Consider the following 21,810-nt stretch of genomic DNA (forward strand, 5'->3'; position numbering starts at 1 on the left):
TTTAGCCATTTCTTTAGAAAGCTCTCTGAAAAGTTCACTGAAAGATGAACTATTTCACTGAAACAAAATTTTTTATGCATTTGCCATCTGCTAACAAATAAATGCTATTTCCAACTTTGGCTGCACAGCCAAGGAAGAATGTGTTCTATGGCATGGTTTTTAATTATCTTTTTTTTTTTTTTTTAATTAATTAATTAATTAATTTATGGCTGTGTTGGGTCTTCGTTTCTGTGCGAGGGCTTTCTCTAGTTGCGGCGAGCGGGGGCCACTCTTCATCGCGGTGCGCGGGCCTCTCATTGTCGCGGCCTCTCTTGTTGCGGAGCACAGGCTCCAGACGCGCAGGCTCAGTAGTTGTGGCTCACGGGCCTAGTTGCTCCAAGGCATGTGGGATCTTCCCAGACCAGGGCTCGAACCCGTGTCCCCTGCATTAGCAGGCAGATTCTCAACCATTGAGCCACCAGGGAAGCCCTATGGCATGGTTTTAACTTGACAATATTTGGAGAAATGAGCATCTTTGAGAAACTGTATTTAGTGTGTTGTTTTTCTTGAGGGAACATTAAATTTAATTTTTTAAATTTTATATTTGCTCTTTTTTTAAGTTGAAAAATTTTGAACAGTTAATAATAGGTAGTATGGGGCACCAAGTTCAAAGAACAAAAGGACATCCAGTGAAAAGTAAATTTTCCTGTTATCTCTGTTCCTTGGTTGGAAATATTTTAAAAAAGGGGTTTCTTTAAAGAATTGTGCATTAAACCATCCCACAACTTTACTTTCTGGAAGAATTCTATATAGGGACTTGAACTCAAGAGTCTTTCAGTCAAAAATGACCCATTCTTGGCCCCCTTCTTGTGTGCCGTTGCTCTTGTATAGACTGTAAGGCACTGAGTGCCCATCTCCTCTCTCTGTCCAGTGAGAGGGCACATCGTTCCTTCCTGTTTATTTCTTTTCCATCGCTCTTGATGGAGTTCTCTTTGGCTAAGTTTTTCAGTTCCATTACCTTGGACTAATTTCCTTCTCTTTACACTGTTTAGATGAGAAACAAAAATGTGCATCTCTCAGCCAAGCAGCATTATTGCAGCCATCAGACACAGAGAATGTAGGCCAGACGATTAATTTCCTAGCTGTGTGGCCAAGTTGTGAGGCTGTATGGTGTGTGGAAGAAATGTCAGCCAGGCCAGTGGCCACCTGGCATCAGATAGTGTCTTGGATCAGCTGTTTGGTTCTCTCTGCCCTTGGATTAAGGAACCTTTAATAAGCCTCGGTGTTTGGGTAAACAATTGTGCTGAATGACTGCATATTTAGAGAAAGTCTAATAAACACTCTGAAAAAACATTTCCAGCAGGGACTTTATGAGGTATAGGTAGCTATTGGCTTGAGGTGATCTGAGGGTGATGAAGGATCCGTTCCTTCTCTGGCCTTTTTCTATATCCCTGTCCTTTTACCTGGAGTAAAATGTCTACGAATAGCCACTTCTTTGTGTGGAACTGCAGAGTCAGGGTCATGTCTCTGAAAGGTCCTGTCTCCATGTTTACTGCAAACTGAAGGAGGCCCTCAAGCTCTCTCGCTTCAGGACACAGTCACAGGAATTGCTCCTTCAATATTATTTCTGAGGTAATATTGCAAGACACAGGGAAAAAGAAAGCCTGCTTGGGAGGATTGAGGTTTGGGAGCTGTTAATTTTTTTTTTTTTTTTTTTCATGAGGAGAAGAGTAAGATAAACTTGGGACATCACCAAGAATGACATCAGAGAGGGAAAGGCCATTGTGATAGGCTTGGGAGTGTGGATACGTGACAACAGACACGGAATCAACACAGTGTCCCCGCATAGTGCTTTGTGTTCTGCAGCCTGCTCTATGTCGGTTTGCTAACAGCTGCCGTGTGGGTAATCATCTCCATTTTATAGATGAAACCCAGGAGGGCAAGTAACTTGTTCACGGTCATTTCAGCTTCTAGGAGTAGAAGGGAAAATCAGGTCTCCTCCTTCCTTTGAAAGTGTTCCTTCCTTTATATCAATACAGAGTCCGCTTCATTTTAATTCAGGTGAGAAGTTGTGGTGAGCCTCACAGTTTTCCCAGTCCTGGTCCCAATTTTAAAACCACATTTATCAGGGGAAAGAGGATGAGGCATGTAATTCAGTAGAAAGATTGGGGATTGAGCAAATTTGGATTCAGTCACTTACCAAATGCATGATCTGGACAAATTAGTTGACATCTCAGAGTCTCAGTTTTCTCAACCATATAATGGGAAAGATATGTATCTCTTGGTATTGTTGAAAGGATTAGAAGTAATATTATATCAAAGCACCAGGTACATAGCAGTCACTCAGTAAATGGTACCTGTTACTAATCTTGATGTTAATAAAGTGGAATGACTTTATTACAACTGGGTACCTGTACATAGCTAACTGGGTATGATGAATTAGAATACATATATGTGTTTGAATCAAGAGATAGCAAAGCCCCAGATGAGATGGATTTAGTATTAATAATAACATGCAGTTGTACAGCATTTTGCAATTAATGGACTACTTTCAGCTACATTCATTTTAATCTTACAAAAAATAATGTGGTTGGTGGGCAGGGCAGCATTAATCATATAAAAGAAGACTTGTGCCTGGCCACTCTGCCAGTAAAAACAGCTGGGACCAACCGTCAGTCTTTGGATTCCTAGTCCTGCAGATTCTATCCCCAGCCCCATCCTCCAAGAATTAATAGTACTTCTCAGTTTTCTTTCAGAGAATGAAACAAGGCAATTATTATAGCTAAAAAGTTTCACATGTTTGGATTCTTTATCTGCAAGGCATGAATATCTTCGGTGAACCAAGATTTTAAAAAAATCCCATTCTCCTGATTATATGTGGACTTGGTTTTAAAAGCAGATGCCCAGAGATGTCCCCAAAGTCCACTAACAACTTCTCTTGTTCTAGTGTCGGCCCCCTAGTGACTTATCTGGTGAGATCGTCACCTTCTGAAATGTTGTGGATAAAATGTTCGATTTTGTTAAATATGTATTTATGCATAACTGATTTTTTTAGGTATTTGGTCCAATCTAGCATTTCCCCCTGCTCTAGTCACTAAGCTTATATTGATTTATGTGGCTTGATTTTAAAAACTCACTGATAAAACTGGTTCCTGCAGTTGTGATGCTCATAAATTGATCTTTTGACCAGTCACTGCTTTATAACCTCCTTCGTGACAAGCAGTCAGCAAGGCCTAAGCCCAGGTCTGTATCTTTCTTTCTTATGTTAGCTGTGTTCACAGTCCCTTGTGTTGTAGGAGTAGGAAACAGATGCCACCAGACATTTTACACTTAGAGGAAATGAGCACCTGACTGTGTGTTAGTTAGCGTGTGTGCTGTGGCCAGATTTCTTTCTTTTTTTTCTTTTTTAACATCTTTATTGGAGTATAATTGCTTTACAATGGTGTGTTAGTTTCTGCTTTATAACAAAGTGAATCAGTTATACATATACATATGTTCCCATATCCCCTCCCTCTTGCGTCTCCCTCCTTCCCACCCTCCCTATCCCACCCCTCCAGGTGGTCACAAAGCACCGAGCTGATCTCCCTGTGCTATGCGGCTGCTTCCCACTAGCTATCGATTTTACGTTTGGTAGTGTATATATGTCCATGTGTGGCCAGATTTCTAATCCATATAATTACATTAAAAAATGTTATTACAGTTTCTTTGAAACCAGTCCTTTTTTCACATTTCATCACATAAGGGAAAAAACAGTGCTTTGCCAATAAAAGTGTGTTTTTTATAATTTGGAAAAAATTAATATTAAAGCACATCAAAACCTTAAAAAATCAAAATGAAAAAGGAAAATGTGGCAGTGATGTAAAAACTATTTTCTAACATTGTAACAATTATAATTTTCTTAACTTTCTGATCCACATATATCCATGTGTGTGTACAAGCTTCTAATGGTTGTAAACAGTGCACTTTATATTCGACTCTTAAAAGCATTTTTTCTATGTACTTTTTTTACATTTCTACATAGCTATAAAGTTTATTTTTATTTTTAACAGGTGGAAAATGCATTTACTGGGTTACTGGGCTACAAGGACATTCATGTACTTGACTTTAGGTAAATAGACTTTAAAAATGCACATGTTTTGTAGAACTCTTTATTTCAAATGGAATATCCTTTTGTGTTTATTATGTATACTCTAACAATGATTCAAAATGATGTGAATGCTGTAATTCAATACTATTTTGTTAAATTCATATTCCTTTTTAAAAAATTTATTTATTTTTTAAATTTTTATTGGGGTATAGTTGATTTATAATGTGTTAGTTTCAGGTGTACCGCAAAGTGAATCAGTTATACATATACATATATCCACTCTTATTTAGATTCTTTTCCCATATAGGCCATTACAGAGTATTGAGTAGAGTTCCCTGTGCTATACAGTAGGTCCTTATTAGTCATCTGTTTTATATATAGTAGTGTGTATATGTCAATCCTATAAATTCGTATTCCTAATGCTGGTTTTTCAGGTGAAGAAACTGAGTCAGGAAAAGGCAAAATAATATATTCAAGGAGATATATTAAATTGTAGTTGGGCCACGGTAAGAACTTAGGAATTCATGTCCCCAGCTTGCTGCTGACAAGTCACAGTGCTTTTATTTGGCACTGAAGGGAGCCTGGAGTCAGATTAGATGTGACCTCAGCGTGCTCCTAAAGCTCGTCAGTGCTACACTAAGGTGACTTTGATGTCTCAGTGTATGGCAGCTCTGGAAGGGATGTGTTCATCAACATAACAGTTCTGGGTAAATCAGACACCTCTTTTTTTTTTTTTTTTAAATTAAATTTAATTAATTTATTTATTTGGTTGCGCCCTGTCATTTGTGGCAGACGGGCTTGTTAGTTGTGGCGTGCATGTGAGATCTAGCTCCCTGACCAGGAATTGAACCCAGGCCCCCTGCATTGGGAGCATGGAGTCTTAACCACTGCGCCACCAGGGAAGTCCCAGACACCTCTTTTTAAGACATTTCTTCCCTACTTAAGACCTGCAGCATAATACTTGTGAACATTTATTGAGTGAATACTTTTGGCCACTTCACATTCCTGAGCTCACATAATCGTCAACTCTTTCAGCAAAAATATTATTATTAATACTTATCTTGCAGAGGAGCAAACAGGTTTAAAAGGATGAAGTATTAGCCCAAGGTCAGAGGGTTTTTAAGTTAGAGCATAAGAGGGGTTTTGAAACAAAGTGGCTGACTTTATAGCTCTCGCTCTTAACCTCCGTGCTAGACTGAGTCCTCTGAAGGTTTGGAGCAGGTGGGTGGTAGCTGCGGCCCACCTATTGGATGCAGGGGAGCTTGAGCATAATTAACAGTGTATGCATCTTTGGCATAGTCTTGTCACAACTTCTGGGTTTTCCAGAAATAATAGCAAGCACTTACGAGCGCAGTGTGCCAGTATTTATAGTAATTCATTTAATCCCAACAGCCATGCTGTGAAATAGTTACTGTTATCCTCCTTTTTTTCTGATAAGGAAACCAGAGCACAGGGAATTTAAGTATTTTATCTAAGGACACTCGGCTAATTATTGGCACAGGGGCCAGGGCAAGCATGGTAAATTGACCCTCCACCTACTCTCACACCATGAGCTGTCTCCCAGTTCAGCCTTAGCCCTTTGCACAGGATACTTGCCTCCAGCTGTGACTAAAGCTCACATGAGAGCCTGAGAAGGCGAGGCTTTTGAAGTCCTCTCTCATTTGGCCGCACTTGAAAGGCAGCTTGGCCTTTGGGATCAACTTGCCTAGGTTTAAATCCTGCCTTTGGCACTGCTGGCTGGATGGTTTTGGATAAATTAACAAGCCTTAACTTCTCCTTTGTATAAAAAAGATAATTTATACAATTTATATTAATCCTGCTTTATTAAAAAATACTTTTGAAATGCTTTGGATAAATTATTTAGTTGTTTTGTTTCTCAGTTTCTTTACCTGTAATATGGGGATGTTCATGGTCCTTAATAAGTTTTCATGAGGATTAAATGAATTAATTTTTGTAAAATGCATAGCACATGGGAAGTTCTACATTAAATAAATATTAAATAAATAAATAAATATTAAAGGCTATGCAATATCCTATAAGTTAGTCAGTCCTGACCTTTCCCAACCCCTTAGAACCTTACTATATACCATCTGATTTTCTTTTATTCATTTTAATACCACATAACACATTGTATCCCCCCAAAAGTATTCCCAATTTTGTTAGTGCGAACAGCTGGAGTTCTCTGCTGATCTACTGAAAAAGAGTTTATTTATAAAGAGATAACCATATATTAATTGTTTAAAAGTATTTTTAACAAGTTTGAAGACAGTAAAGACTATCGATTTTAAAATAGAATACTTTCTCCACCTTTGCTATCTTCCTTCAATGTATAGGAATTTGTCGTTATCTAGTATATACAAGCATTTTCATTTAAAGAAACATTTCAGAGGAAATACAGTAAGAACTTATACTTTGATGAATTATATGACAATTATAACGCTCTTAAACTCTGCTTAACACTTTCCATTTTTGTTTTCAGGTCCCCTAAGGAAAATGGCAGGTAGAGTAACTTTTGGCACTTTCTATACTGTCCACCTAATGAGGAGGTAGTTCAGAAAATATGGTAGCCCGAGGTCCAAGGGAGCGTGGCTTAATTCTTTTATTACTTCCAATATCACTGTTCATCTCCTTACAGATGAGTTGGCCAACATTTTTTTAAGAGTCAGATAGTAAATATTTCCAACTTTTTCGCACTATACAGCCTCTGTCACATCTACTCACCTCTGTCATCACTATCAGATGAAAGTAGATGTAAGCAATATATTGAAAATGAATGAACGTGGCTGTGTTCCAATAAAACTTATTCATGGACCCTGAAATGTCAATTTCATGTGATCTTCACGTCACAACATATTGTTATTTTGATTTTTTTCAACCATTTAAAATATAAAATCCATTAACTCATGGACATGGGCTGGATTTAGCTCACAGGCTGTAGTTTACAGACTTCTGTCATAGGCTGCTGACGACAAGTACTTTTATTTTATTTATTTATTTATTTATTTTTAAATTTATTTTTATTTATTTATGGCTGTGTTGGGTCTTCGTTTCTGTGCGAGGGCTTTCTCTAGTTGTGGCAAGCGGGGGCCACTCTTCATCGCGGTGCGCGGGCCTCTCACTATCGCGGCCTCTCTTGTTGCGGAGCACAGGCTCCAGACGCGCAGGCTCAGTAGTTGTGGCTCACGGGCCCAGTTGCTCTGCGGCATGTGGGATCTTCCCAGACCAGGGCTCGAACCCGTGTCCCCTGCGTTGGCAGGCAGATTCTCAACCACTGCGCCACCAGGGAAGCCCACAAGTACTTTTATTTTTTAATCTATTTTTATTTATTTATTTTTAGTTTTAAATTAAAAAAATTTTTTTAAGGTATAGTTGATTCACAATTTTATATAGGTTTCAGGTGTACAACATAGTGATTCACAATTTTTAAAGGTTATACTCCATTTATAGTTATTAGAAAATATTGGCTATATTCCCTGTGCTGTACAATATAGCCTATGACAAATACTTTAAAATATTGAGTTATACGTAGTTTAAAATTGTAATTAAAAACTGACATTAATGAAAACACTTTCAAGTATACTATTGTCATTGAATAATATAATCAAGTGTTACTTTAAGTGGTAAATGAAAGGGAGAAAGCTGATCTCTATCATAGTTCATTTGCGAAAACAGCTGCTCTCTGGAACTCCTTAGAAGCATAATATAAAAGCATAGTCGATCCCCCTTGTGAAGGTTGCTTGTCATTTTATCTTTGAACTCAAGTTTATTTAAAATTTACTTTCTCTTGAAAGATTGATAACCATAATATAGAAAACATGAAGCAAATTCATAAGCTAAGTACAGAGATGTTTAGAGATACGGTAATATTTCTTCACTGTAATTTCTTTTTAGAATATTTTTATTTTTTTATTGAAGTATAGTTGATTTACAGTATTATATTAGTTTCAGGTGTAGAACATAGTGACTCAGTATTTTTATAGATTATATTCCATTTAAAGTTATTATGAAATATTAGCTATATTCCCTGTGCTGTATAATATATCCTTGTAGCTTATTTATTTTATACATAGTAGTTTGTATTTCTTAATCTTCTACCCCTATCTTGCCCCTCCTCCCTTTCCTCATCCCACTGGTAACTACTAGTTTGTTCTCTGTATCTGTGAGTCTGTTTCTGTTTTGTTATATTCATTCGATTATTTTATTTTTTTAGATTCCACATATAAATGATAACATAGAGTATTTATCTTTCTCTGTCTGACTTATTTCACTAAATGTAATACACTCCAGGTCAATCCATGTCATTATGCCTTCATTTATATAAGATATAAATATAATATCTTATATTTGAAAAGGGCTTTCTGACTTCCTCATTTTCATTTATATTATTTTAGCAAATATTCACTAAGTGTCTGCTAATTGGGCAAACCTTGTATCTGCAAAAATGAATAACTGTTGGTCTCCATCATCTAGGAACACACAGTCTAATTAAAAGTGCTTTCAGAGATATGTCAAAGTACGGGTTCTTTTGTTTTTTCATTTTATTTTCTTATATCCCTGTAAGATAGTGAAAATGAGAATATTCATTCTCCTTTTGGAGGTGAGGAAATTTTGCCTTAGAGAGGCAAACTGATTTGCCATAACTTACATGACTAGAAGGTATCAGATATTTTGCCCAAAGTAATCAGGATTTGGGTTTCTGTACTCTTAGTATATGCAGACTGCTCTGTGTGTTTATATTATAGGTATATGTGTTGATGGTCAATATTCAACCAAAAGACCTGATTGTTTAATTGCTGCCCTCTTGGGGAGATTAGAATGTTAAAACAACCCGAATTCTGATGTTAATCCTGTGATCAAAGAATGGTTTTCAGTTGCTGAGTGCTAAGTTCTCTATAGGGACACAGACAACAATTCAATATGAAACCATTAGATTTTATGATAGAATTGTTAACCTAAGTACAATTTCCAAAATTGTTCAGTATTGTCAGATATTAAGCAGTTGGTGGAGTTTATTCATAACTTTCTGGTATCTTTTATTTTGAGCTGTGTGTGAATGAATGTGTGGCACAGAAATAGTCTATTTATATAATATGTAACACCCCTCTCTCTCTCCATAAGCATTTATATACACATGAAATTTTCTATTTGCTTTGTACCTCTTTCAAGATGCACACATTATTTTAAGTTAGTAGGACCCATTTGAAGTGAATCAACAAAATATCTGCCTGGTATACACACTTACTCCAGGCCTTGTAAGTATGCACTTCTTCCTAAGAGAAGTATGAGAGAAGAAGGGATGTCTGAGTTTCTCTGAAATATCTTTAGTTTGATCAGTTGTCACGAGATGTGATATCATTATTTTTTCTATTTAAAACCTGCACACGTCAAACAGCCAATCAGGGCATTAGAGGTGAGGAATAAGGGTAAATTTCACCTCCACATGATTGATGTCTCTGGAAATAGCAGTCAGACAGAGAAACTTTCCTCTATATAGCAGTTGTTTCAGTTTAGAAGATGAAAGGTGATGCTATGGTGATGGTTGGTTAACTTGGAGTTGCTGAGTGCAGAGAGCCAGCACAGCTTTCTTCAGTCAGATAATGTTTTGTCACCAGTGTGCATTCTGCGTCTTATGTACTTCCTTTTTCTCTTGGCTTTCTTTCATTCTGTTCCTCATCCTGAGATGTCTCTGTACTCCATTTACCATGCCAGAACTAAGTCTGTTCTGGGTCATGCTGAAGTTCTCGGATCTGAGAATAGATGGTTTTCTGATACCTTAAGCATTACTTTGAGTTCACTTTCCAGGACAAAAACTTGGTAATAAGTTGCAGTATCTCTGTGAGGCATTTTATCTTCTTTAAAGAATTTATCCTTACTAGACAAGGTAGATGATATTAGAAGTGTTATTTTTAGAAGTCCAAGGGAAACATTGGGAGACAAATTATATTTTGCCAGTAAAAAGTAAGGCTAGTGATCTAACCCAGACAGCCTGATTTGCACAGATTTCTTGATCCAGGAACATTTCTCTTGGTCTTCTCCCTATGCTATTTAAAAGTCATGCAAAGCACATGGTAGGCTCTCAGTAAAGGCTTGACTCTCCTTGTCTGATTTTCTTTGTAGCCCGGGAAGCAACTCAAGTGCTAACTGGCACAGCCTTTTCTTCTTCTCCATGTTTTCCCTTATCACAGCTTCCTTAGAGCCTTAGAGTCTTAGAGCCATATTAAAATGTTAATAGGTTGGGCACAGATCCCAAGGAGAAGCTCACCTTTCTGGAGATGTAGGCATGGTCCATCCCACAGAGCTTGGGAAGAGCCTGCACATCCTCACAGAGTTGGGTTCCGGCTGTGAAGCAGTGTCCCTAAAATCATTACCCAGAAGACACAAATGTATGAGGATAATATGAGTGCTCTTTAGGGTGAAAAATTACTCTTTCATATTTAGAGACTTAAAAACCCTTCAGATTAAGTCAGGAGTATCACATACTGTCATTTAAGTGGCACAAATTCAATGGTCTTATCTGCCTGCGTTACTGAATAAAATTGACCATTTGTTTTTTCATTATTTTCAAAAGTATTTAGTGAACTGCTATGAGCCAGGTGTTGTGTCCTAAATGCTTGCGACACATGTGGTGTGGTAAGTTCTGACTAGTAAGTGTCCCTCATACTATTTTATTTCACATTGGGGCCATCATTTGATTATTTTAGCATGTTTTACTGAATTTATTTCTTTACAAAAGGAGATCAGGAATTACTCATGAATCAACATATTCTGATATGAAAAATTAAGGGTTTGGTGGAATTTACAGATGACAAGCAGAAGTCTCGCCACTTAGTAGGGCATCCGGGTGTCAAAATGCTCAATTACCACTCTCAAGCTCCCTAAACCACCCTGTTGGAAGTGGTAGCTTATCAGATCTGGGAGGAAAACCTTACTGACCTTAGAGTGGGACAGGAACATCGTATCATGCCTGTCTGCTTCTGTGGCAGGTGAGGGGTAACACCTTCATGGCTTCCCCTGTAGGCCCTGGACAAGACCAGAACTGCCAGTGTTCCCAGGAAGGAGAGGTCTCTTGAGACCAATTTATGCTTACCAAACCACAAAATACAATGCCGATTGATCTATTTAAAGCAAGAAATATATCTGCCAACTGACTAATTATTGCATTGGCTTAGCTCATGCATTCTTTCCCCATAGGACAATCTGTAGGGAATTATAATCAAAAGTTCCTTTTGCAAGCTTGAGATCAGACAAAGGAAGTTGGCTGATCCTAATGGCCAGTATCAAAGTCATGCTAGCCTGTTGTAGCTGTCTCCAATCTAGGGATCTGTGTTACAAGGAAGCCACAATACACTGATCAGAAACTTTTCACTAATGGTAGCATAAATTAGTTGACTAACCCTTTTTCTAGACTCTATGAGACACTTCTCATTATCCTGACACTTTTTTTTGAGATATATGAATACCTTAATTAGGCTGCAGTTTTCTCTTTATATTCAGGCAGGTATAGATTTCTGTTAATTTGATAGGCACTTAATGCCAGGTACCAAGCCAAACATTGGAGACAGAAACTCAAGGAGAGACTGCAAGGCAGTCACTATAAATAGAATCTTTTTACAAAACAGCAAAGGCTATAATCAAGGAATATGTAAGTGAGCTCAGAGGAGGAAGTGCTTAATTTATTTGAGTGCTTTGCTTTGGGCATCATTTTGCTCCTATAGAATGTCTGAAGGTGGCAGATTATTTCCATTGCACATCTGCCTTCAGTGGTTTATCTTTGGGAGGGTGGTATTCTCCTTTCCTCTGGGGGATCTTGGTGTGGCTTGCTGGGTACTGCCTCTGATGGCTGTGTCTCATAGACTGGCTGGAAGCCAGAATGATGAGTACAGCAAAGCCCTTCTCATAATGACTTTTTTCTGGTAATAGTTTAATTAAAGTTACTGAGAGTGTGGCAAAGTAGTTCAGAATACAGGTGCTGGAGTCAGGTAGATCCGTGTTTGAATCTTGACTCTATCTATCCCTTATATATGGTGAAATTTTAGGCAAGTCTTTTAACTTCTTTAAAGCTCGGTTTCTTTCTTTTTTTTTTTTTAAAGAAAGAAGGTTGTTCTCTTCCACTTTATTTTTATTATTAGTATTTTTTAAATTAATTAATTAATTAATTAATTTTTGGCTGTGTTGGGTCTTCGTTTCTGTGCGAGGGCTTTCTCTAGTTGTGGCAAGCGGGGGCCACTCTTCATCGCGGTGCGCGGGCGTCTCACTATCGCGGCCTCTCACTATCGCGGCCTCTCGTTGTGGAGCACAGGCTCCAGACGCGCAGGCTCAGTAGTTGTGGCTCACGGGCCTAGTTGCTCTGCAGCATGTGGGATCTTCCCAGACCAGGGCTCGAACCCGTGTCCCCTGCATTAGCAGGCAGATTCTCAACCACTGCGCCACCAGGGAAGCCCAAAGCTCGGTTTCTTAATAATAATCTGAAGGTAATAAAACCTTCATAAGGTTTTTATGAATATTAAATGAGATTAAAGCCTGTGAAATAGCTGTCACATTGTAAGCACTTACAAAAATGTTAGTTTTTAGCTGTTAGATAAATCTGAGTTAGTCTAGAAGGAGTAATTCTATTGGCTTAAAAATTTTATATTCTGATGTTTCTTCAAAATGACTATTTAAGAAAATATCAGATGACATATCATCTCCTACTAATTATTTTCACTTTATCCTTTATTCCAAGAAATCTTCTCTTTGTTTGCTTGTGGAAAGATAGTGAAAAGGCCCCATTCCCAGACAAAGTTATTTCTTAGCACTTGTCAAACTTTTATTCAGCGCATTAAGGAGGGAACCAGCAGAAAAATGAGAGCTAGTTTCTAGAGCATTTGAAAGAAGTATATATAGTTAATTGGGAAAGGATTGTTAAGTTAGATACAACATTGCTAAATGCCCTACAGGTTAGTAAAATCATAAACTTTGGAGTTATCGTTCCTATCAGGCCAAAAAACCCATCACATCTTAGTAGTTTATTTTTACAATTCACTATTAAACTTTATAGGACTGTAAATTGTCTGTGCTATAAAACAAAAGTATGTCTCCTGAGAGACTTAGATAACTGTCATATTAGAAAATATTCTAGCATGATATTTTAAAAAACTCACATCATCAATTTGCTTTATCTCCAAATATTTCGTATTTTCCTTTCACAATAGGCAACTATGTTTTAGTTCATAGTAATTAAGCTTCTTCATTGCTTCACTCCGCATTGTGGAGTACGTAATTCATCCAGCAACAGTAATAAAGAGATATGAGAGGATTTCCCATTGTTGAGTAGAGTTAGAGGGTTTTGTTTTGTTTTATTTTTTTAAATCAGGTAGGAAAAAGGCTAATAGGGAAAGAAGGAAGCAGTCTGATAAGGGAAAAGGAGCAGTTGGCTTTGAAGGGGTGAGAACATGGGGAAAGAATACGCTCAGGTATTGTGCAGGGTTGACTCTGCGGCCTCCTTAGACCCCTTTCCATGTTCTTAGATCTATTACCCTCTGTTCTCTGGGAAGAAGGGGATGGCTAAAGGTTGCCCAGAGTCTTCAGAGAATGGTGATGGAATCCATGCGTTTTGAGACTCTCCCTCTAGGTCTACTGTTTGTTCTTGGTGGGTTCAAAGCTCCTTTCTTTGTGTTTCCTTGGCAGGACCTAATCTGTTTCTCTTTTCATCCATAGTGGCATAGATGTTCACTACACAGTTACCTTCAATGGTGAGGCCATCAGCAATACCACCTGGGACCTAATTAGCCTTCACTCCAACAAGGTGGAGAACCATGGTCTGGTGGAATTGGATGATAAGCCCACTGCTGTTTATACAATTAGTAACTTCAGAGATTATATTGCTGAGACACTGCACCAGAAGTTTTTGCTGGGGACCTCCTCTTTGAATCTGGATCCTGACTCCCTTCAGCTTATTGATGGTAAGTTGGATAACCATTAAGTCCTTGTAAAGTTTTAGTTTCTTTTCCAGTATATTCTGGGAAAACTAATTTCCAAAAATATATATGGTTCTGGCACTCTCTAGACTGCATGAGACAGAAGCCATCCTGATATGAATGGCTCTTTAGCCATGCAGGTAATTTGGGTAGATCAGTCAGGGGTTCCTGGTGGAAGAATGGCATGAGGATTAAGATATGCCATAGGCAAAATGAGGTTGTTTAGGAAACTAAACCCATAAACAGCATAGTGAGGTCTTCCTTTTATGTGGAGCTTGGCGTGGAGCTACTTCCTAGAAGGTGTCCTAAAAAAGAGGTCAACAGTTCTCTCAGAATTTCCAAGCAAGTTTAACAAAAGCTTTAGGATATCCAGTACAAACTAATTCAGGTGCTTTGACCTTTCAGTAGATGTATGTTTCAATTGCTCAGAATTTTATTCCTAAAATCCATTTCTGTTTGTTATGCCAGCTTCAGAGTTCTGAATGGCTGCAGCTTTCTAGGTGACTCAATCGTCTTAAAAGATATGTTCATCTTTGATCTCATGCTACTTGTTTTCCATAGAAGACAAGATAACTGAATACACAGTTGAAAAAGAATCTTGGAAAATACTTATATTTTCCAAAAATAGGGTCTTTGACTTCTGTTTGATCCCTTTATGTCAGTGAACAGGTGAATAAAGAGAGATTCTGCTTCTATTGTTGGTGTATGCACCAGATCACCTTTCTGACAATCCTTTCTTTTTAGCTTTTATTGATTCCTTCTCTCCTCCAGGCAAAATCATTTTCTTTTTTGTCTGTGTTCACATACATTATATAAATGTCCCTCGTATTGTTTTATAATATGTATTTATCTGTGACATAGGGAACACTTCCACAAAAGAAACTTGGCTTTATTAATGTTTATAGCCTCAGTCTCATCAAAGTCCATGGTAACTAGCAAGGATTCAGTAAATCTTATTGAATTAAATTATACAATCTACTCTGTTAACTTTATGGCTTAGTATTGGTATAGTGATAAACTCTCTGGTGTCTTACCCCATTTTTCAAAGGCACTTTCTGCCGAAAATGAAATAGTTTTGCACAGTTTTCTCCATTTTTAGCATCAACTAAATGAGTTGGAGTTTCAGTTCAACTTTCTTATTAAAATGAAAAAAAAAAATCGGTTTTAGAGCAACTACTTCATAGGAATCTTGAAAAGAGTAAAAAATTGCTTGAGAAAGGAAAGAAAATAATATAGGAGTGTCCTAAATGTAATGATGGGGAGAATATTTATTTTATGTTGGAGTCTTATAGTTTAGATTGTGCTAATATAAGTAAAATATTTGAATAAAGTATCAAGCATTTTCTAAGTGACTCCCCATTTGTTCTACCCAAATGTAAGCTATAAAAAGGAAAAACTTGGTTTTTAGTTGCCCCTGAACCTCAAATACAATTGTGTCTCAACTAAAAATGTTCTTTAATGTTACTCTTTCTTCAGTGAGAGGAGTTTTACTTCCCCAAAGTGAAGACCATGTTTGGAACACCCAAAGTTCAAGTCTTCAGGAAACCTTACCATCTATTCTGGTAAGTATGTTTCTGTGTTTTACTCCAAGAACCAGGCCCTCAAGCTTTTCTTCTTTGTACACTTACCTGCTTACTTTGGCATCATGACTTTCCCAAGCTGTTCCTATTACACATATTCTCTTACATCATCCTTGGGACATTATTCATAGTTGTCAGCTCATGGGACCCAAGTATTGGTTCAGATAATTCAAGCCTTCCGCAGTGGTTAAATGAAGTCCACACATTTGACATTGCCAAAGTCCACACATGGTAGAAAGCTTATTTATGGTTCATACTTGCTTGGTGATAATTAAGCTATAAGTGCCCACTGAGTTGTTCTCTAAAAGTTACCCAGAAATAGTTTTTATAGCCAAGATTATAAATTTGATGTACATAGATACAGAGTATACATTTTTGTTCCAAGGATTGTATTGAAGAAAATGTTTAGACTCCAAAGCATATTGAACAGTGTGTGTATGGAAAGGAGAGAAGGCAGAGTAGAAATACTGGCTAGTTGACAGGGATGGTATATCAGGCCTGCACTTTTTTTTTCATATTTAAGTGCATTTATTTCCAATGTTATTTATCCTTACATGTGTGTTTTTTTAAATTGCACTTTGAAGTTGTAGAATTTCTTTTTTTTTTTTAACTGGCTTACAGTTGCTTTACAACGTTGTGTTAGTTTCTGCTGTACAGCAAAGTGAATCAGCCACACGTATACGTATATCCTCTCTTCCTTGGATTTCCTTCCCATTTAGTCACCACAGAGCAGTGAGTAGAGTTTCCTGTGCTATACAGTCTGTTCTCATTAGTTATCTATTTTATACATAGTAGTGTATATATGTCAACCCCAATCTATCCCACCCCCACCTTCCAATCAGGCCTCCTTTTAACCTGGGCAGAAAGCATTCCCATTTGCACAGAAACAGCATGGAATGAACTTTCCTATTTGTTCTTACCACTTAACTCCCCTGGACACTCTTCTGCCCCCTTCAAACCTCCACTTGCCACGTCATCTACAGGGAGGCATCCAGTAGAAAAGAAAGTGGCTTCCTCAAGTGCAGGTAAAACAACAACCACAACACCTGTAGAGACTAAGCTGTCTACAACACGACTACACGATCTTTTATTATCACATGGTCACAGAATGGAGATTCCCTTCTTCTTCATTCCCTGCTCCTTCCACCCTCTTGAGACTTCTTTTCTGTCTCATATGGCAAAGAAGAAATTAATGTTAATTAATTTCAAATACTTGTTTCCTGGCTTTAATCCAGCAATTGAAATTTAGAAAATCTGCCCCAAATTGGCTTAACCAATATATACAGCCATTACTTCTGCTCAGGTATAGAGCAACTCAGTTTTGAAATGTGGAGTCACTGGAAATACTCTTTTTCACCAAGTTCCATGTTGGAGAAAAAAGGTTAGAGGGGGATTGACATCAGAGATTACATTCATTTGGTGTTTGTTTATTCATTCACTTACTAATTCAAGTATATTTATTTTGTGCTTTTCATGTGCCAAGTGCTGGGGAAACTAAGATGAATAAGGTGTGGCCTTGCCTACAAGAAATTTCCAGTCTGGTGGTTGTAGACAGACTTCTACACAAATAAAGTAGTGCTGTCATAGGAGTTCATCCAAGGTGCGGTGGCAGGGAGTGGTGATCCACTGTGAACATGGCACATTCCGTTCTTCTAGTCCCATTCTACTCAGGGCTTCTGTAACCACAGATCTGTGATGATATCTTAGAACGATGTAAAGACAGGAATTTCTGCATAAGCCAGGGGTTGCAAACTGGAGACCAGCTGACTGGATCCAGCTATAGGCATGTGCTTTGGGGCCAATTTTTATTTATTTATTTTATTTTTATTTTTTTATATTTTTATATTTTTATAAATTTATTTATTTATTTTTGGCTGTGTTGGGTCTTTGTTGCTGTGCACAGGCTTTCTCTAGTTGCGGCGAGCGGGGGCTACTCTTTGTTGCAGTGCACAGGCTTCTCGTCGCGGTGGCTTCTCTTGTTGAGGAGCACGGGCTCTAGGCATGCGGACTTCAGTAGTTGTGGCTCGTGGACTCAGTAGTTGTGGCTCACGGGCTTCAGTAGTTGTGGCGCATGGGCTCTAAAGCACAGGCTCAGTAGTTATGGCACATGGGCTTAGTTGCTCCGTGGCATGTGGGATCTTCCCGGACCAGGGCCCGAACCGGTGTCCCCTGCATTGGCAGGCAGATTCTTAACCACTGCGCCACCAGGGAAGCCCCCAAATTTTTTAAAAAGCCGATATTTAAAAGTAAGGAGATTTTTGCATAAAAATGCAGATTTCCAACTTCTTTTGAAAACCGGAAGATCTGATATCATTAGGTTTACATTTCCCGTTGCAGAAAGTGGCTAGAGCTTGGCTGAAAGAAGCTACCCCTTTAATTATGGCAAACACTGACTACCAGGACTCATTTGTTCATTTATGTTGCCTCTTCTGTGGTCCTATTTGCATTTAAGCCAACTCCTTAGTTTTTCAATTTGAGGAGACATTGCAATGTTAATGGGTGATAAAAAAACATGAAAGAAAAGAATGATTAATTAGAGGTGTCTGATTATTGCTTCTCCTCCTCCCCCTCCTCTCCCTCCTCCCCCTCCTCCCCCTCCTCCCCCTTCTCTCCCTTCTCTCCCTTCTCCCCCTTCTCCCACTCCTCCCCCTCTATTCTTTAATAGAAATGAGATTTTTTTTTTATCAGATTTTATTTTTAGAAATTATTTTAGAGGTAAGAATGTTGGGATATTGAATTTGACACCTTTTGGCCTCGTGGTTTGGAAAATCACTTGTTGCACAGTATGCTTCCTATAGCACTTAGCAAGCTTTTCAATTGGCATTAGCAGAAGTGAAACTGGCCAATATAATATTGAACCTGTTAATATACTACATTGAACTAAAAGAAGAATTCATGAGTTGAATTTGTTACTATGGGAACATCTATTCATATAAAAATAAATAAAGTGCTATTCCTGGCATGTATGTGTTCATCTTTCAAAATATATGAGAGAGCTTCATTGCCCTGCCCTTTTTTTTTTACTGGGTACTTGTTTGGAATAGATGGTCTTCCTTCTTTATTTAAAAAGTCAAGTTGTTTACTTTCACATTTTATGTTGTTTACTTGTGGCTTAATTTTAATTAAAGATATTGTGTATTGTTTTAACTTTTATGAACTGAAAAGGAGTTTAGTTTATAGGTATATGAAATCATGTATATTACTTGAGGATTTCCTTTTCATTGAGGATTCAGCTGCTTTCCTAATGTGTGTCAGATCATAGGCTCTGTCTGATAAAACTCAGTTTCTTAAGTATAGGTCGAAGAGCTTAGCTGTCTCTCTTAGAATTTCGAAAAAATACACACTTAGAATTTACAAGGATGTAAATATGCCTGACTCAGCTGGAAGCACAGGTGGCTTTAACACATCTCTATAAGTGGTTTTAGGTAATTCAGAGGAAAACAAGTGAATTCCCTGGTATGGTGTGACTCTCATCATCGTACCAACATTATTGAGGGACAGAACTTAGTATTGAGTATTGAGTAAATGGCCTTCTTACTTTTCACTGAATACATATATAGTTTTAGATAATAGAAAAAAAATGAGAAAGAAAGAAACTTTTCCTCATATACAAACAGCCTCCATATTCAACATAGCAGACGTTTAAATATTAGAAAATGGTTTTTCCTCCTTTCTCTCCTTTGTGTTCACCTGGGTCTTTTACATTTGTGCATATATGCTAACCTGAATGAGTATAGACTGCCAAGTCTGCTAGCTCCGGTTTCTCCTCCGGAAATCCTTTTGCCCTCTGGGTTTATACACTTGTATGTATTCCACAATGAAGAGTTTGGTGTAGTGAGTGAAGCATGGGGACCGAACTCTAGAAACTCAGAATCTGGTTCTGACCTTTTTTTCTCTTATGTTTTGTGACTGTGGACATTTCACTTCTACGAACCTCAGTTCCTTATTTTTAATAGGCAAGTTTGGACTAAATGATTCTTAAGAGTCTTTCTAGTTATAAAATTTGATAGTTTTGTTACATTCAAGCATATATGCATGCTCAACCCCACTTCCTAACATAAGATTTTTATAAACCAAAGGATGACCTTATAAAGCACTGAGCCTTTGGCAAAACAAAAGCTTCTATTTGTTTTACTTCTACATTCTGGACTTCAGTTTGTTGTCTTTTCATTTATCTGGAATTGAGCTGTTGCTCTCTCCATCTGGTCAATTCTTTTTATTCCCCCTAGCTTTATTGAGATATAATTGACATCCAACACTGTATAAATTTAAGGTGTGTAGTATGATGATTTGATACACATATATTGTGAAGTACTTATCACAATAGAGTTAGTTAACACCTCCGTAACTTCACATAATTACCTTTTTTTTTTTTTTTTTTGGTGGTAAGAACATTTAAGATTTACTCTTTAGACAAATTTCAAGTTTATAACACAGTACTGTTAACTATAGCCACCACATTGTACATTAGCTACCCAGAACTCATTCAGCTTATGACTGCAAGTTTGTACTCTTTAACTGACATCTCTCCATCTCCCCATCCCCAGACCCTGGAAAACACCGTTCTACAGTTGTTTTTATGAATTTGGCTTTCTCAGATTCTACATATAAGTGATATCATACAGTATTCTTCTGACTTATTTCACTTAGCATAATGCCCTCAAGGTCCATCCATGTTGTCATGAATGGCAGGATTTCTTTCTCTCTCATGGCTGAATAATATTCCATTGTATATATGTAACACATCTTTTTTATCCATTCATCCGTCGATGGACACTTAGGTTGTTTCCATATCTTGACTATTGTGACTAATGCTGCAGTGAACATGGGAATACTATAGATATCTCTTTGACCCACTGATTTAATTTCCTTTAGCCATATACCCAGAAGTGGGATTGCTGGATCACATGGTAGTTCTATTTTTAATTTTATGAGGAAAAATTTTTTTTTCCACACACCGTTGCCAGCACTTTTGTCTTTTTGACAGTAGCCATTCTAACAGGTGTGAGGTGATATTTCATTGTGGTTTTGATTTGCATTTCCCTGATGATAGTGATGTTGAATATCTTTTCATGTAGCTATTGGCCATTTGAATATTTTCTTTCTGTTTTTCTCAGACCTCCTATGGATACACCTTCTCCACACTTCTTGCTGCCTGTTGTGGCAGAATTCTTAAGCTTGTATGCCTTCTCTTGATCCTGCAGTGCACCAGGCTAAGTACTGACAGCTTTCCTTTTGCTTTCCCAAAGGAAGTGCAAAAGCTTAACTTTGTCGTCTCTCCCTGGCCTATAGATAGATTCAGGCTGGCTTTTTGGGCCTGCTCGCTAGCTGTCTGCCAAAGTTAGCTCTCCCTGCCATGGGGAGTGCATACGAGGAGCTGGCCTTGGGGTGGAGGAGGTGCCTATGGGAGTGAGGTGCCCATGGGCCAGTTGAGGGGGATCCATGGGCAAGGTGTCTTGGCAACTCGTGGTCAAGCCTCCTGGTGGAGTCAGTCATGCAGTTAGTAGGATCTGCATCCCTGTGATATGTTCAGAGTCCTGGCTGCCGTTCTTTCAGCCACTTCCCATCTCCTGGTCGTGCAGCTTACAAGTCAGTTCTCTGGATAGAGTGAGAGAGAAACAGACCTCTTTAGCAAGGTCCTGCACAGCTGGGGAGGCCAGAGACTCACTCACATGCTCTCACTTTCCACTGTGCAGAAATCATGTACAGAGAGGGTTTCTCTTGGCCCTGAGCTGTGCTGCCTTGAGGGAGGGATGAGGTGGGTAAAGTGAAACTGTTCCTCTTACACTCGCCAGTGTGTCTAAAGTTGGACTTTTTTGCTCAAATGGTGTGTTTGGAGCTTCTCTGTTGCACTCCTGGACTTCCACAAAGGCTCTGTCATTCATGGGTGGTTGTCTAAGTCATTGTTCTCCAGGGGCTCCCAGACTGTGTCCAAGAGGGGCTGGAGCCAGTTCACAGGCCACCTCAGGGTCCACAGCCAGGACTGAGGTCTGTATGCTTCTTACCCAATGCATGGGTGGGCTAGACTCCTTCTGGGTCCCTTGGTGTATGATGCTGGATCCCACAGCTCCCACAAAGGCACTTTTGTCCATGGAGGATGCCAAATTGTTACTGTTGAAGGGGGAATACGAGTGGGAGATGTCTTACTCAGCTGACATCACTCTGGCCCATTCTTGAGGACCCAGAAAGTTTTAGACCCTCTAGTCAG

General features: G+C 38.3%; 1 protein-coding gene across 1 annotated transcript in view; it reads left to right on the top strand.

Annotated features, from left to right (window-relative positions):
• IMPG2 (interphotoreceptor matrix proteoglycan 2) overlaps positions 1-21,810 on the top strand; it is a 71,486-nt gene that overhangs the window by 32,044 nt on the left and 17,632 nt on the right. Inside the window, exons 9-12 of the mRNA XM_036849694.1 lie at positions 4,029-4,087; positions 6,546-6,566; positions 13,763-14,007; positions 15,499-15,584. Coding sequence (XP_036705589.1) covers positions 4,029-4,087; positions 6,546-6,566; positions 13,763-14,007; positions 15,499-15,584 — 411 coding nt within the window. The remainder of the gene's footprint in view (positions 1-4,028; positions 4,088-6,545; positions 6,567-13,762; positions 14,008-15,498; positions 15,585-21,810) is intronic.

The sequence above is a fragment of the Balaenoptera musculus genome, chromosome 4 (assembly GCF_009873245.2).
Source record: "Balaenoptera musculus isolate JJ_BM4_2016_0621 chromosome 4, mBalMus1.pri.v3, whole genome shotgun sequence".
Taxonomy (NCBI): Eukaryota; Metazoa; Chordata; class Mammalia; order Artiodactyla; family Balaenopteridae; genus Balaenoptera; species Balaenoptera musculus.